This window comes from Notothenia rossii (genome assembly GCF_949606895.1).
Source record: "Notothenia rossii genome assembly, chromosome: 4".
Taxonomy (NCBI): Eukaryota; Metazoa; Chordata; class Actinopteri; order Perciformes; family Nototheniidae; genus Notothenia; species Notothenia rossii.
Window position 1 is genome coordinate 16,283,170 of NC_136902.1, and position 18,034 is coordinate 16,301,203.

Below are 18,034 nucleotides of genomic sequence, written 5' to 3' on the forward strand. Positions count from 1 at the left end.
GGCCAAACAGCCACATTTACTGCTGCAAATACGTTCAAACATGCTGTCGACACGTAAAGCATTGGCAACTATGCCACCATTTCAGCTGACCTTTTCTCAGAAATACTGTCACATAACATCCATATATTTCAGTGCTAGGTTGATGCTTAGCCAAGCTAACTATGAAACACTTTAACTGACAGGACTCAGGATCAACTGTGTACTGCAGTGACCATCAACTGGCGGCCCGCGGGCCACATCCGGCCCGCCCAACATTCTCATCTGGCCCGCACAACGGGGGTGACTGTGGCATTGGCAGAGTGGTTAGTGCGTTCGCCCCCAACTCATTTTTTTTTTAGAACGTCTCGTGAGTAATGTGCAGTACCGGAGTCCAACAGAGAGGCAGCAGCTGCGGGAAAGAAGAAGTGTTCCTTCGCTGTGAAGAGTCTGCTTTATGCGCTCCGCAGCAGTAGCCCCGCTGCAACAGAGTCCAACAGAGAGGCAGGAGCTGCGGGACAGTAGTCTCGAAGTGATCCTTCGTTAGCGTGAAGAGTCTGCTAAGCTTTATGCGCTCCGCAGTACCTGAGCGTGCTCCACTAGCACCCCCCTATATGTAAAAAAAACCCACTTATGATCTTTTTATTTGAGTGGTTTACTAATGACGGTTAATTCTGTTTTTGCTATTGATGGTTTCATTTTTGTGAAAAATAATAAAATAATAAAATTCAATAACGTTCTTCAACCACCAGGTGTCCCTTTCTATCAGCTGTGCACCGTTATGGTGTGAATACAGCCTCTCTACCAATTGGATTAAATATAAAAGTCAGCCGAATTAGTGTTGATACTGCGAGGAGACGTATTGTGTGAAAAGAAATGTAAGATGTTGTTTAATTGTTGATACATTTATAATCCACGTTTTCAGTTTTGGTGGCAGTTCTTCCTGTTTGTCTAGAAGTCTTCTCATCAGGGCTCAATAAATAGAGAACTACGGCATGTAATATTTAATTCAGCCGAACCGTGTATTACAATGCCGTTATGTGATGACTTTCAAAGAGAAAAGCAAGCACACTCGGAGTAAAGTAGTATTATTATTATTATTGTTTTTCGGATTTCACATCGCATAAACACCATCTCCCAACGTGCATTGCGGCTAAACCATCGAATCACCGAGCTGAGGATCTTGCCTACGTCTGTTTCCGGTATTGTTAATGACGGATGTATTTTGTTATACACACATTCCTTCACATTTAAATGTACATTAAAGTATTTCGTGAGGCCTTCTAAAATGTTTTTAAATATAACTACGGTTCTGGTTGAAGAATTTGTAGATTGAACATGAACCGAAGCTGTTGCCTGGCAACGCAATCGCACAACGTCATGATCGTTAATTCCACATCCACACACATGGATTAACATCGATTTAATACATTAATGTAGCCTTTGTTTGCTAACAGAGGTGCCCACCAGCTGGGGCAACAAGAAAATCGGCGTAATCGAGTGTGACTATTAAAAAATAAATCATTATTATATTAATATTGACAATAACAACCGACCGTCTCCCAGCATGGTAAATCGTCACATGTTCACGTCTTGCCGTGATACCGGGTTGCACAGGATAGGTACCTGCAGCCAATAACACAGATGTTTATTTCCATTCAACCTCTCTGGTTGGTCTGGTGTCTTGCCTGTTGCATTCACCGAACACAGGAAATTACAATCCTGCCGTCCTCTCTAGTGTGATGATGAGGTTAAGGTAAAGCACGGTTAATGTATTATATGATTGACTCAATCATGTTTTCAACTACTAGATAAAAACTGAACTTTAGTTACTTTAATTATCTCACCATGGCGTTTAGGTTAATCTTGGCTTTTTCAAGGCTTCTTTTAACACAACATTTCAATCATTTCTGCAGCATATAAGTGTATGATAATGAACAGTGTGTCCCCTAAAATAAACCGTAAGAGCACATTTCTCTTTTTAATCTCTTTCTCTGAAATCTCACAGGACCTGAATGACAAATAAGGGACGTTTCTGCCTTTGAGGCATCCTTAATCCATGTGATGAGGATTGACACTTTAAGAACAGAAAACAGAGCTGTTTTGTACCTGGGATAGGAATGTACCGTATGTGATATATTTTGAAACTAGAATGATTTAATTTCTGGAATAGTTGGTAGTGACATGTTTTTATTTAGGCTACTTCATTCACTAAGTGTCTGTTTCATTTGTTCTGAAATGCTGCCTTTCCCATCAAACACTACATGACAACAATGTACTTAAACTTAATTCTAATATTTTGCCAATATAATTAGACACTTTCAACAACAGACATAAATCCCTTGTGAAGCTTTATTGTTTAAACTCCATCCTCTTAGTGCTGTGTTATTTTAATCAGGAGAGATTAAACGAAGTGGTTTTTTCTTTTCATTGTAATCTGTCTTTACAAGAAGAGCATCTGTTTGTTTTACCTTAGCAGTATTATTTGATATGAGCTCAATGTGTATTATGGCTAATCTCTTAATGTTGTATGTGCTATTCTGGTGATGATCATAAACTATTCATTGTCTTTTTATTATATGTTTGCTAATATGAACACTTGGTAACTGACTAGACTTTGTTGTAAAAAGGTAATTCAGCTCACAGGAGCCGGTGTTTTATATGAAGAAAGAGTCTGGAAGTTATATTGTGACTGGCTAGGTAAGGGACATTCTAAAAACACTCACTAAAATCATTCAAAAATAAACAGAAGGCCAAGAAGAAAGAAACCAGTGATAATCTCAGCAAATATGCTCAAAGGCAAAGTGACCATCTTTGAGCTAAAAATAGCGTGAACATCACACGTGTGTTATAAGATGAAAAGCCCTCTCAGATGTGAGGATCGGACAGATATGAATACATTGCTTTTCAACTAATTTTTTTATTTTTCTCTCAGCCGAAGTGATTGTTTGATAACTGTTATACTTTAACTACTTTTTGTGAAGACAGCACACATAGTCCTCCTCTATAGTAACTGATAAAAAACATTGTGTGTAATTGACAAGCAGGTTAGCATAGCTTAGCATTAAGAATGGAAACAGGGAGAAGAAGCTCTCCTGACTTTAGACAAAGCCCTCTGTTCTCTGTGTGTCGGCAGCATTAAGTGAAGTACTGTAGTCATCAAAAAGATGAGAAGGTGTAATATGGACCAAAGAATAACTCTTACATTTTGAAGTGAATCAGAATACTTGGGCAGCTACATCTACTACTCTTTTTTTATGGGAATGGGCTTGGTGGAGGTCTGCACTTTCAAATTGACCTTTTAGTGCTCTAATCAATTATTCTTTATATTAAAAAAAACACCATTACAGGTAGTAAATGTTCATATTATTAACATGCAGTATACCCTTCATGTTGTATTAATGAAGTACTGTATCGTAATCATATATTGCACCCTTTACAAATGTTGTTGCAACTTCTGTCTGGTTTTTTATTTGTTTGCTCTATTACCTGATTATTGATTAAATGTAAAAGTAAATTAAGAAGCTCATCAATGTTATATTTTTTCTTTGATTAATCTGTACTTGCTGAGTCTGAGATGCCATAATTTTTACTCTGTCGCCATTTTCTAATATTAACAAAATGGTCTCTCCATATGATTATCCAGCATATTTGATTTCCAGTGAGAAATTATCATTGCAATTTAAAGAGCAGCACATGAGTGATGTTTGATGAAAAGGCAAAAAAAACACAAAACATTTGTTACTAAAATGAAGAAAAAAGCATTAAGGTTATAATACAACAGAAATACAACAGAATTGATACAATGAGACATTTCCGTTTTGAGTCAGCCCTTTATTGTGAGAGGATGTTTGCTGGGTGTGAGGATATGGACGCTTGTTGTCCAGGAAGTCACAAAACGTAGCAATTATGGGAGGATGCCTTTTTTTTAAATAAGGATATCCTGTGCACACAACCCTGTCATGTGATTGAGGTAACCAAGGGCATTGAAGAGAACTTATGAGATATTACCATTGTTCCCTGTCACACTTTTAGAGACTATTAAGTTAAGCATCTGTGTTGAATACATTCATTTTAATAGGGGACACAGCAACAAGTCCTGCATACTGTTGATAACTTGTTCTCACTTTATTAAGGCTTCAGTCCTTAGACTTTCATCATGTTTTGTTGCGTTCACAGTATCAATACTGTTAAATAAAGACCAGAAACCTATATAAAACACAGCAGGAAAGGGAAACTCAAAAAAAGAATAATAGGGCCCCTTTAAATCTTTCTAAAAGTACTGGAATATTTCCTGAGTGCCGGGAGCCTGAATGGCCTTGTTTTTGATATTAGCCAGACTTTGATGTACAGATCAGTCTGCTTCACAAAGCTTTGTATTGTGGCTTTACTTTCTCAGTTATTGAATTATTTTGGCACCACTGCTGTCACAGCTTGCTGTCTTTTGATATATGCTGGCTTCAGTTTTATCTTCAGCTTGTGATGCTGTGCACAAAGCCATAAAGACAAATACACAACACACATATTATTACTTGTATTTTTCATGTTTAATTTATATCTTTTTCCCGGTGGATATTTTTCACACAAGCCTGAGAGGTTGTCACACTGCACATCATTACACATAGAGTGTGTTTAAAAAATAAGCCTTTAAGTTATTTAATTCGAGTAGAGTAAGAGCAATGGTCAAAAGTGCTGTTACAGAAGTTTGCATTGCACCAAGAAACTTTATTAATGATAAATGTACGAGGTGTGACTCGTAAAGCAAATGTACCAGGTGTGACTCGTACAGCAAATGTACGAGGTAAACACGTACCAATCAGAGCTACTTAATAATAATAAGACCATCCAGACGTACAATACTGCGTGGCTGTTATTAAATATTCATGGGTCCAGGTGATGGATTGGCACCCTTTTTTTTGCATCTCAAACACGAAGCATTTAAAACAGGCACGGTTCCTGTGGTTCCTGGTGTGTTCATCAGATGTTTTCTGTCTTTGTGGAGCACCTGTTTCCTAATAAAGCTCCCTGGGAATTGAAGTGCATCTTCACATGACACAAACCAGATACATTCACTTTATCTCTCTCCAAGATAAGCCACAGATAACACATGCACTCTCCAAGTAATGGGACTAAATGTATAATGGGGCCTGAGAAACCAGTAACTAATCTTGCCTAAATCATTTTGTTAATAATTTGTTTATCTGCTATCTGATATACAGAATCAATTATGTTGACCAGAAGACCAGATATACTCACATTTGAATAGCAATGACGTATATTGCAGAGAGGAACAAGCTGTTTTAGGTTTCGGATACACAGAGAAGATTTGTTAGTTGAAAGAAATCATCTTTTTTTTTTGTTCTTGATAAAAATAAGACTATATAAAATACCAGACTTATCTTAGATAACATGCATACAGTAGATAATGTTTATTATGTAAACCGATTTGGCCTTAGAGAAGACTCCTCACCCGGTATCAGACTAAACTAAGGTTGTTGGAGTTATTGACTGTCACAGTTAATGAAAATGAGCATCTGTAAACTCATAAATGTCCAATTTTTTTAATAAGCAAGCTAGTAGCCATTGACTCTCTGCAAGGCAATAACCTCATAATAAAAACGAAAGAATTCCAGAAAAACATTAACAATTTGTGCTTAATCTTGAAACACAATTCCTTACCCTTTAAGTATTACATTTCAGTTCACACACATTCACACGCACGCACGCACGCACGCACACACGCACACACACACACACACACACACACACACACACACACACACACGCACACACACACACACACACACACACACACACACACACACACACACACACACACACACACACACACACACACACACACACACACACACACACACACACACTCCTACACTCATACACATAGCGGCATGTGATCTGTCCTGATGCGTTTTAGTTCCAATGCTGCGCTCTGCTGGTCAGGAGCAATACTGCATGTTTATTTCTCCAAAAAACAAATTCATCTGGAAAAATGTGAAAAAAGTATTTACTCTGACTAAACCTTTTATGAAATAAAGATCAGCTCTATTACTCACAGCCCTCTTGAGGATGGATATCATATGAATGTTAAATATGTTTTTACTACACATTTGGCCTCCTTTTCTACATATTTGACCTTCTGTTGTGAAGAATGTCCCACATATTTTCATACATATTGTCTCCAGATGGAATCACAGTCTAGTCATTTCTAATTTGGAGCTCATTGGCTTCATATTTATAAAACGTTACTAAGGATAATATCAGTGAAACCAAATGATTCTTTTTTCCTTTTTTGTACACCTAAATGTATGATGCACCAACTTAAAATAATCCAAACAGAACAACAAAAATATTTAGCATTTTGTGGTTTTTTACAGCTGGTCAGGATTCAAAGTTGAGTTGTTGTGGTTTTGGGAGTCAAGCTTGTTTGGTTGATTTATAACTCCCCTCAAGTCTCATTTCCTGCAAACAAACACTGCTCAGCTGCATATCTTGCTTATCATGATAGATAGCTCACCCAAAAATATCCTCTTACTTGGATTCTGCCTGTGATGCATTTCTAACAGCAGCCACTCTTTTGGGGTCTGTTCGACAGCTTCCTCCTTTATAACCACCATTTACTTCATGAAACTATCATTTCTGAATAGTTCCGACCAGCATATCAGAGAGTTTTGACGTGTGTGCCTCCAAGGAAATATCAATCAATGACACCAAAAACAACATGAATCCCAAATAAATCCTCTTTCATGATTTCTACCTTTCCCATGCCCACCAGAGAGTGGTCTTACTTGGAAAGGTGGAAGGCCAGGCCAGGAGTGACGCATGGGAACCTCTAAGCAGTGTGGGAAAGTAACTTTGGTCAGGCAGGTCAAAAGTCAGATGTCTGTGAGATTGTGCCCAAAAAGTGCTTTTAAATCCAGCCTGTTGTAGGCACCTTGATTCAATATTTATATTAATGACAAGTCAAGTAACATGTGTAATTGGAAAGGGATCGCCCATAGTGATGAACCAACAACAATCATCACTCAATAAAGTGTTTTACCCACTTCTAACACGGGTATGACAACCACTTATAAGGGTGATAAAATATTGTGCCAACAGCTTCTTAAACGTTCTACCAAGTGGCCACAAGATCAATCATTACAGCTTTTAAGTCTCTTGAAGTTGTAAGCGACCATTTGCAACAGTGACAGAGCAACAATATATTCATTTGGAGGTAAAGGACATCCGGTGAATGTAAGTACAGTTTCTTATTTCCTTTTTAAATGCTTCACTTTCTTCACCAGCTAGTCGCTAACTTTGTCTGTCTGCTGGTTTTTGGAGGTAGTTTACAAGTTTTTTCTAACAGCTTTTGATATAAACAGCTGTCTGCCTTACCAGAAAATGACACTTTAAGAGCAGTAAGAGCAACCAGACAGCTTAACAATGAGTTGAAAATCACTATAAAGTCAATGAAAGCTGCAGATTCAGGTTATAATTATCTGTAAGTTTATCATCATTATCAAAAACTTTCCTTGTTTTCACTTTGTCATTTGATGCCATCTAAATTATATTTTAAATGTTTTATTAAAGCTGGTTTGAAAGTAATTAGATAATTTTAAAACATATAGTAGAGGACATTTTGTTTTGTATACAGTATATTCATTAGTTGCAAACAAGTAAACATTATCATTATTATTAATTATAGAGGGTTGAACTATAGGTCAAACTTGATGCAATACAGTGTTTTTGTTGTTGTAAGTCATCACTGTCCTTCTGGATACACTGCGCCTAACCACTCCATCATTTTCTCGAAGCTCTGCCCACAGGGAGTACCTCGCTGGCGTCACTCTGACAGAAACCCCCACATATCTACTTGCTATACCGGGTGGTCGGTACAGTACTAAAACACAACCTCAACCTGACAGGTCAGATACTCTGTGATTACCCCCCCGCTGTATAACCCAGTGGTGAGAACCAGGACCGAATGATAACTTGCTAAGCGTTGTCCGGTCAGAGCACTACGCCAAGATGTACGGTATGACAAATTGAGCTATGTTGTAAATGTATTATCTTTTCAATGTACACACGGCATCTATTGCACGTCTGTCCGTCCTGGGAGAGGGATCCCTCCTCATTTGCTCTCACTGAGGTTTCTTCCATTTTCCCCATAAACTGTGAGGTTTCTTTGGAAGTTTCTCCTTGTCCGATGTGAGGGTCCAAGGGCAGAGGGTGTCGTATTGTCATATTCTGTACAAACTGTGAAGTCCACTGAGACAAATGTAACATTTGTAATATTGGGCTATATAAATCAACCTTGAACTGAAGTTAAAGATGTTTCATGTCCTTCCATCCTGGCCTGTGTTGTGAGAATCAATACTGGAGTGGTAAACAAGCTGCAGTGAACATTGCATGATGAGAGTAATCACTAGCAGAAGGTCAACAGAGAGGTGTAAAACCTCTCCGCTTTTCAGATATGGAATCGAAGGCTGTGGCAAAAACAGACAAGGCAAGCTAAATGTTATCAACTGCAGGACAATCTGCAATCTACATTCAACTATTATAACATTTTCACGAAATCAGCCTTTGTATAAAACCTCATTTAATTAAAGTTATACGTAAACAGTTGTGTATAAATCGATGAAGATCAAATGTAATCAAACGTTTATTTGTAAGCAATTTAAAACAAATCAGTCAACTTTCAATCAATCTAAAAGTTCTCACAGGCCCTGCAGACAAGGTGTCCATCCTACTGACGTCAGCAATCTCAGCAGCTCTGCACCCCTGCTTTCTGTCTTCAATGTTTTTCAAGAGGTCAAAGGTCAGACCTCTCACAGGGACCTGGTTATCACAGTAAGGGTTATGGGAGCAAGGCAGGAGGGTAGAGGGGGTTGGGAGGAGGAAAGCAGAGCTTGTTTTCAAGTGGTCACCCCCAGCAGAGCTCCCATACAGTCAGTGGCATATAGGTGAGGCATATGGGGAAGAGCACTTGGTATAAAGGGAGTCGAGGCAGCAGTACGGGAGGGAGAGCAGCAGCTTCCATATCCGCCATTTTAATAATATTCGATATTCTGGAATATTCTCAAACCTGGGAAAATCCACTTTGCATATACAGCCTCCATTTCTGGTCTGTATTTTCCACCTGTCATCACCATGGCTCTGTTGGTGAATTACTGGATGTTTTTGGTTGCTTTGTCTTCGACTGTGACATGGACCCATGCCTTGAGAAGGTGAGACTTGTTCATATAAAACTGTCTTCTTGGCTTGAACAAAACAAGAAGACATAAACAACAAAAATAAACAAAGGAAAACAAATGTTTTATTGGTCAAAGTGATTGTTTTCAGCATTCAGGCTAACATATGTTTTTGTTCATTTTTCTTGCTGAGAGCAAGCATTCTGGTATTATTAAAGCATCATTGTGAAAATGGGTTGGTGACCAGGCATATGTAGTTGATATGTAGCATGGAAATAGTACTTCATATAAACATAGTATTTCTTCTTTTGTCACAAAGTCTTTACGTTTCTGCCGCAAGACATTAATAATGTCTGTTCTGTTTCCAGAATCTCCCTGCACAAGATGCCCTCTATCCGAGAGACACTGAGGGACATGGGTGTTTCAGCAGAGCAGATCCTAAATGAGTTAGCCGAGAAGAGCACAGACGACAAAAACGGAACTGTTCCCACCCCTCTAACCAACTACTTAGACGTGAGATAATTTTGTGTACTATTTAAAGAACATTTCTGAAAATCTATTGTGTATTTTATGAAGGCTCAATTTAGTAGAAACCAACATGCTCACATGTAATTTAATTTGATGTCTGCTAAAAAAAGACACTTTAGTTTTGAGGGTTTAAGCAACCATGGGCTTTGAAGCTTGTCTTTTGCAAACTCCAAACTTCATACAGAATAAAACAGCAAATACGATCGCCTTTAGATTGAAACTTTTGATTCATGTAATAATTGTATCATCAGTGGCATCGTTAAATACCTCAAATTCAATTTGTGTTAACTGCATAAAAGAAGGATTTGAAAGACACCATCAAACAACATCAAAACGACAAAGGAATTAGCTGGTTTAGGAAAGTCAGGAAATAGATCACCATAACTGAATAATTGTATTTATTATCTCTAATAGACCCAGTACTTCGGGGAAATCAGTATTGGCTCTCCACCCCAGTTGTTCAACGTGGTCTTTGACACCGGCTCCGCCAATCTGTGGGTGCCTTCGCAAAGCTGCTCACCTTTCTCCACCGCCTGTTGTAAGTGTCCACGACCCAGAAAATAACTTTTAGTTACAGCTGCAATAAGGCCTTTCCTGTTAGAGAAAAAACTCTACTGTTTTGGTACTGTTGCAGGCACCTGTTTTAAAGGTAAAAGCTCTGAAAACCAAGTATTCCACAAATATTCCACTACCTATTCAGCACCTCTTTGACAGACTAGCAACTAACTGGCAAAGAAAGTGGATTAATTAACAGCTAAAGAATTACATATTTTCCTCAGAAGTCTTTGCACACCAAAAGGATAGTGAAAGTTGGGCTTACATTTGCAAGTTTCCGAGAAACACATGAAGGATAAAGTCATATTTGAAGGATGTGTAAAAGTTCACGATATGAACTTAAATGTGGTTTACAACTGGTGTGGTTTTTCCCATAGCGGGCAAAAAACGAAATGTCATTGCAGTTTTAACTGTTATTTTCATATAAATGAGACTCAAGAATCATTGTTTGATAAAGCTTCCAAACTACTTTGACAACTCAAAGGAATTTTGAACTTTTAGTCACTCACAACAGATACGATGCCTCCCAATCTCGCACTTATGTTGAGAACGGAACCGGTTTTTCCATCCAGTATGCTGCAGGGAATGTCAGGGGATTTCTGAGTGAGGATGTGGTTGTGGTGAGTTGTTCATTAAGAGGTATATAAAAACAAAGAATTTGTTTATTTTCTAACAAACTGTTTCTTTAATGTCCTGCCACGGCCTCCACTCCCAACATGTGACTCTGAGCTTGTGTGCAGGTTGGTGGGATCCCTGTGGTTCAGGTGTTTGCTGAGGCAGCCTCCCTGTCTGCCATGCCCTTCATCTTTGCCAAGTTTGATGGAGTCCTGGGGATGGGTTACCCAAACGTGGCCATCGACGGCATTACTCCCGTGTTTGACGGTATCATGTCTCAGCATGTCCTCACGGAAGAGGTGTTCTCTATCTACTACAGCAGGTGTGTTAAATCCACTAAACTCATCCAGCTTGTATGAAATAAAGAGAAGATAAATCGTTAGATGTGTAAGATAAAAAAAATATTCCACTGCTAGCAAGAACATATAGATTACACTTTTTTGTTTGTTTTGAATGAAACAACGATTACAAAAATAATAATGATTTAACATAGCGTTGTCAATAATTGAATTTATTAACTGCAAAATAGAAATATAATATTGTCTTATTAAATATCTGTTATGAAAATGTTGTAATCTTACTGGTAAAATTGAAGATTTTTTAAAATTAAATTACATCATATGACTTGATTTTGGATCTGGTAGATATAACCGAGTACTTGAAAAAAACACATACTCTCTATTTATCAATCTCAGTTTTGTCCATTGAAACCAGTTGAGGGAAAATGATAAAGGTTCCCTGGGATTTTTCTAGGAAAATTCACAAGTATGAGAGGTCATGGGAGGTCATGGAACGGTTTTTTAAATGTGTTTCCAGGGATCCAAAACACTCCCCAGGTGGAGAGCTGGTTCTTGGTGGCACAGACCCAGATTACTACAGCGGAGACTTTAACTACATGGACACTAAAGAGACTGGCAAATGGGAAGTCAACATGAAAGGGTGAGAATTTTTCTTAATTCATAAAACATTATGTGTATTTGCACTCATTAAGAAACAACACGTTTTATTGTGCAACCCTTCATGCTTCCAGGGTTTCTGTGGGTATGGAGATGATGTTTTGTGCGGAGGGCTGCACAGCAGTGATCGACAGTGGCTCCTCCTACATTACAGGCCCGGCGTCCTCTGTGTCCACGCTGATGAAGAACATCGGAGCGCAGCTGGATGAAAGTGGAGTAAGTTTTTAAGCATGCAACATGGTTTCCCACAGATACGTTGTAAAAGTCTGTAAAAGAAAAGTCATCACCCTTTGATTTGTTTTGTTCATCAGTACAAAGTCAACTGTAACACTGTCAAGACGTTGCCCAGTGTCACTTTCCACCTGGGGGGACAGGAATACTCTCTCACTTGGGAGGACTATATCTTATGGGTAAGAAGGATGATACATACTGAATCATATTTATATAAACGTGCAGTTGTGGAATGCAATCAAGTACAATCACTCAAGAAGTGAACATCAGTGATTATGTGTTACAATGGCGTTTGTTGGCAACCAGAAAATGACACCAGTAAGGTCAAACAGACGAGAATGCTGTGTGGGGTCTGGGTGCCGTGTTGGCGGGACGTTGCGGGGCTCGCTGCTCCGCCCTTTGAGGCTCAAGGAGCGGACAGCTTGAGCTGGATTACTGGTGTTGTTTCCTGGTTGCTGCGTGGGGTCTGCAAGAGGAGCTCCGCGGATTGGTCCATTTGGACCTGGGTATCGTTACGTCACTATACTCAGGAAGAAAAAAATGGAAAAAGAGAAATCTCCAACGAGGCGTTCTGGGGCAGCATAGACAGGTCTTTTCTGTGTTAGTTTTACTCGCTACAGGGTGTACTTTGAGGGTTTGTGACTTTGCAGACCGTTTACATGCATAAAAAGCTACATACATAACACACAAGGGGACGGGTAATAACCGGAAAAGCATGACACTGGACCTTTAAAATACAAGAACACTCAATAATTACCAAAAAACACAAAATAACCGTTTACTTCAAGTAAGCAGGATATATATATATTAAAAAGATGATGTACATAGTGCAAATGAGAGTGCAAAACTATTTCCATAGCAGTAATGTAAAGGATCTGAGTGCTACTTCTTTCACTGTATATATGCTACTCTTATAGTGTCTTGTTATAAATCAGACTTTTCCTTGTGGCTGCAGCAAACCCAGATCGAAGCGGACGTCTGCACCGTCACCTTCAGGGCCTTGGATGTGCCGCCCCCTACAGGCCCCATGTGGATTTTGGGAGCCAACTTCATTGCCCGCTACTACACAGAGTTTGACCGCCGCAATAATCGGATAGGATTTGCTACAGCAGTCTGATGGGAAGATAAACCTCAGCCATGTTGCTCTGTTTTCTTTTTTCTCTATCTTTGCTGCTATCTCCTCTTCATCCATTTTTCGCTTCGGTTAGTTTTAACGGTAACTCATGACCAAACTATATCTGTTATATTTATAAAAGGTAAAGAGCATTGCACATTTAGGAATATCAGCATCTTATATCTTGCATTATGTGTAACAAATGCACTGAATGCATTCTAAACGTTTTCTATTTATTTATAAGCCGCATCTTCCAGCAAATGCAAAGTGTGTGTGTGCTGGTGTCTGTGTGTGAGACTGTGCTTAAAACGATCACATAGCTACAGTGGAAAACCACACATGTGTTGTACTGACTTGACAAGAATAAACATGTTTCCATGGATTTAAATTAGACCCGAGCCAGAATGCATTAATAACTGCATTGTTTTCCTACAAGTGTGTCGAATGCATTTTGTGATCATGGGGAAGTTGAAAACCAATTGCTGTAGCAGATTTAATTAGCCATATCACAGTAGTCATGGAAGTATTTTCACAGCGTGATGTGTAACGGTGCTGTTCTCCCACAGAAGTTGCTTCTTTACATGGGGCTTTATCTTTGGTAGCCATCAGTTACAGTAGGAGTGAGGGACATATATATTGTCACACATTTCCTAAACAAAGTTATTTCCGCTCTATAGTTTTAGTGCAACCTGTGGTCCCTTTCACTGAGCAATGGTCTTTCTTTCTGTTTTGAAAAAAAGCAAACATTTTACTTTTTGTAATCCGAGTAACTCTGTTTAGAGTAAAACTCTTTATTTTTGTATGGCATTGAAGCTCATAATGAAAAGCTCTGAACAACAAAATCCTTAAGGAGTAAACATTCATCTTGGTTTGTGATTTAGGGATCGACCTGACAAACACGGTTATTTCTGCTTACGTAGCAGGGAGAAGAGGCACAAGATAACACAACAATAAAGGCACATATTCAGCAGATGCAGTTGTCAGATGTTTTTGTCTCATTTTCTCGAAATTGGTTAAGAAAGTCCTCTCATGCTTCAATGATTTGACAGTGAGAGTGCCATATGCTTCCTTCCTCTCACATCCATGAATTGTCCTCTTTTAGATTGTATCTGTTGACAGTCGACAGTGAGGTGAAAGTGCATATCTCTTTACTGGCATTTCATCAACACAATCAGAACATTGCTTAAGCATTTCTTACGATAGGCTATAGTTCAACAAAGCTACTCAGGCTGGAAATGAGCCGGCACAATCAAAATGCTTCAAAATGTAACCTCTAACTTGTAGTGTGACTGCCAAATATTTGTATAGCTCAAGTCTTGAAACTGATATGCTGCAAAAACGTTCAATCTTGAATAATCACCCTCTCTTGCTTACAAATTCCATCTATTAATAATGGAAGTTTCTAACATGTTGTCATCGTTGCATATTGATGTACTTTTTCATAGTATTTATAAATGTATGATAATTTCAAGCCAAATATCATTAATCGTCCTCCATTCGTCTTAAGTCCAGAGGGTTCTCTCATACTGTACATAATATAATTCATACGTTGTGAACATTATGAATCGATTCAATTTCTTGCCCAGCGTTAGATGAGAAGATTGACACCAATATATGTGTCCCATCAATATGGAGCTGGAGCTAGCAGACACATGCTGTCCTTTGTACTCCACTACATTTATTTTGCACCTTCTACCACATTATTATTTATTAAGCTACCCAGTAGTACAACAAATAATCAAAATAAACCCCTAAAAGTATTTGGTCTTTCAATGGCCTATTCTGCAAAATGAGTACTTTTACTTTTGGTACTTAAAGTATATTTTGATGCTAAGACTTTTGTACTTTTACTTACAATTTTGAATGCAGGACTTGTCACTGAGTTTTTGTTCACTGCAGTATTGCTACTTTTCACATGTCATGGCCATTTCCACTGATCATAATTCCACTGTTGAGGTATACTGAAACAGAAAAATACTGTGCAATTTTCCAAACTCACATTGGTTTCGCATAAAGCATCTCTGTAAAGTATGTGTATTCAGCAGTATTCACTTTCTCCACTAAACGGCTGCAGCTCAATCAAATGGATGATGACGTCATGATGACGTTTTACCAACGAGGCGTTTTGGGGAGGTATTTTCTGTGTTAGAGTTTTACTCGCTACAGGGTGTACTTTGAGGGTTTTGACTCTGCACACCGTTTACATGCAGAAAAACCTTCATAACACACAAGGGGACGGGTAATAACCGGAAAAGCATGACATGTGACCTTTAAAGGTAGGGTAGGTAATTCACTTCAGAAACACTTTTTGTTATATTCCATGGAATGCTCTTAACATCCCGATAGCTATGCATATAGTAAATGCTTTGACAATAAATGCATACAAAAATGCCATCTGTGGAAGCCGTAGTACTGTTAAAAGCAAGACTAATCATTTTTAGCCGGCCCGGCCGATGGCCTACCTGCCTGTCAGCCTTCCATCTGTGTACAAACTTATCTCGTGCCCTCATTAATCATGTGCGCGTTCGTGTGTATTGGAGGAGGGGCTCTGTAAGGAAGGGTCAGATTTTTTTCGGCTGCGTACTTTCAAATTCTAGCGCACTCGAGCTGGTTTCTCCATTCTTACCTACCCTACCTTTAAGTTAATAATCTACTAGAGTACTTCTTCCATCTAAATGTTCCCAAACGCTTTGAAGAACACAATGATGGAAGAAGTGCTAAAAGTGGTTATAGTTTTATTTTTAATGAAGGTTACATCATTTCCTAAAACTTCTGGGCACTGTAGTTTTTTTCAGGAAATATTACTCAACCACTTAGTGTATTTGTACGCACAGTACTGTTTTCACGAGCAGATTAGTGCACACGTGGCACTCTAATGGGTATTTCTCGCGAAAGTACACAACTTTAATTGTGTTCTTGATTCAATTATATTAAAAAGGATTCATTGCACACACAGACCTCATCCAGTTGCATATTATTATATTGGATTATTTAATTATTGACATTGATGTTGTAAGTAGAAAACTGAATGGTAGTATTGTTGCTGCTGTGGGTGGAGGTATTTTTAACAACATTCCATTATGCAACATTACATTCTATTCTATTTGTAGATCACATGATTTGTATGTAAAAGGTTCAATTGTAAATCCAATCCAATCCACTTTATTTAAATAGCACTAATTAAAAACAGAGGGTTTACCGAAGTGCTTCACAGCAAACATAACATTATAATAAAATATAATATTACAATAATAGATCAAAGGCATACATAAGAATAGATAAAAGGCACATAAAGGCTATGGACAGGGGCGGATCTACCCCACCTGCCACCCCAGTTGGCAGCTTTGTTTTGAAAGAAAAGTTGTGGCTCATCGGACAATTATGAGAGAAAATCTCTAATGTTCGAGTGCAAGTGAATGCAGCACAAGACGCGAGCCTTGTAACCCCTCCCCCGTCCCTGGCGCGAGCGTGGAAACATAATTGGCGGCGATTTCATTTGAACAGGACCGCGCAAAACGAGAAGCATTCGAACAAGGAATGAGGTATTTGCGGTCTATAATGACAGAGAAGAGACTATCAATTTTGGCTGCACTCAGCATTGAATCAAAACACACTAACGCTTTGGATCTTAATACATTTGTGAGGCGTTTTGCTGAACAACATGGTAATCGCCGCATTCAGCTGAGAGTGGCGAAGTCCCTCCCCTTCCGGTGGACCTCCATGGGACCTTATTTCGGAAAAATTATGTATTGAAGTCAATGGAGAGAGAAAGATTATCTTTCGATCCCGTTTGAATTGTGCCACGAATTACACATATGATGTTTGTCAATTTAAAAGATAATTTTGCACGTAAAAAAAAAAAAGTGTTGTAAAACTGTGAAGTAACACATTTTTTTGTGTGGTGTGGAACGCACAATGAACTACATCTCTGGTCTCGCACAACAACACACGTCACCAAGATGGCCGTCACTACTGTCTTGTCAAAAAAGGGATTGACTACCCTCACTATCACCACAATGAAACACATCCAGAAGAATGTCATGCAAAGCTGCATGCCTGCCTTTGATTTTCTAATGATAATGATAATGTTTAATGTCATTTGTGCAGATAACATGAAGTAGAAAAGATTGGCGATGCTAATGTAGCGTTAGCGTTAGTATTTCTTCCTCGGGCTTAAATGGTGTATTATAAAATGATCACACCGGTGTGACAGTACTCTTCAAAGGGTTCACAAAATATGACTACTCTTACTGTTTAAAATGTTGGGTTACTGAACACTAGAACCGCCAACGGGTACATTTTACCCGCAGCTGTTTTTTGATTGTATGTAACTTTTTTCAATAACATATTAAAGTCTCCCAGTCCGTGACTTTTCCTGAAAGTGTGTTATAATGTAGCAACCTCTGTTGTTAACAATTTCCATTGACTTCAATACATAATTTTTCCGAAATAAGGTCCCATGGAGGTCCACCGGAAGGGGAGGGACTTCGCCACTCTATAGGCATGCCAACTTGATGCTCTGCTCACGGATGATCATAAACAACTGTTAAGATGATGACCTTGTATGTGTGTATATATATTTTTTCTTTGGGGGGTCTGCCCACAAAAAACAGTTTTAAGTCCTGAGAAAGTCTAAATAAGATGGTGTGTAAAACTAGACTAGCCCAGCCAAAAAAAAGTAACCACTTTGATTTAACTAGGCCAGTAGGTAAGGGCTTTCCACTGGATAATAGCTGCAGCGATGTATATGTTTTACACGTTTTTTAACCCTAACTGATGTAAAGTCAAGGTTGTAACTGTTTGCCGTAGTCGTGGGGCGCTGAACTGTTCTTTTGAATCTTTTGAATTTTGATAGATGATATTAATTA

At 38.6% G+C, this 18,034-nt stretch overlaps 1 protein-coding gene across 1 annotated transcript; it reads left to right on the forward strand.

Moving 5' to 3' along the window:
* The first annotated feature begins 9,008 nt into the window (after positions 1-9,008).
* Positions 9,009-14,138, forward strand: ren (renin). Its single transcript, XM_079679726.1, has 9 exons — positions 9,009-9,203; positions 9,536-9,680; positions 10,110-10,233; positions 10,752-10,870; positions 10,991-11,187; positions 11,682-11,804; positions 11,896-12,037; positions 12,133-12,231; positions 13,008-14,138. The coding sequence occupies exons 1-9, from the start codon at positions 9,127-9,129 to the stop codon at positions 13,167-13,169; spliced, it is 1,188 nt and encodes a 395-aa protein (XP_079535852.1). The 5' UTR covers positions 9,009-9,126; the 3' UTR covers positions 13,170-14,138.
* Positions 14,139-18,034: the final 3,896 nt, after the last annotated feature.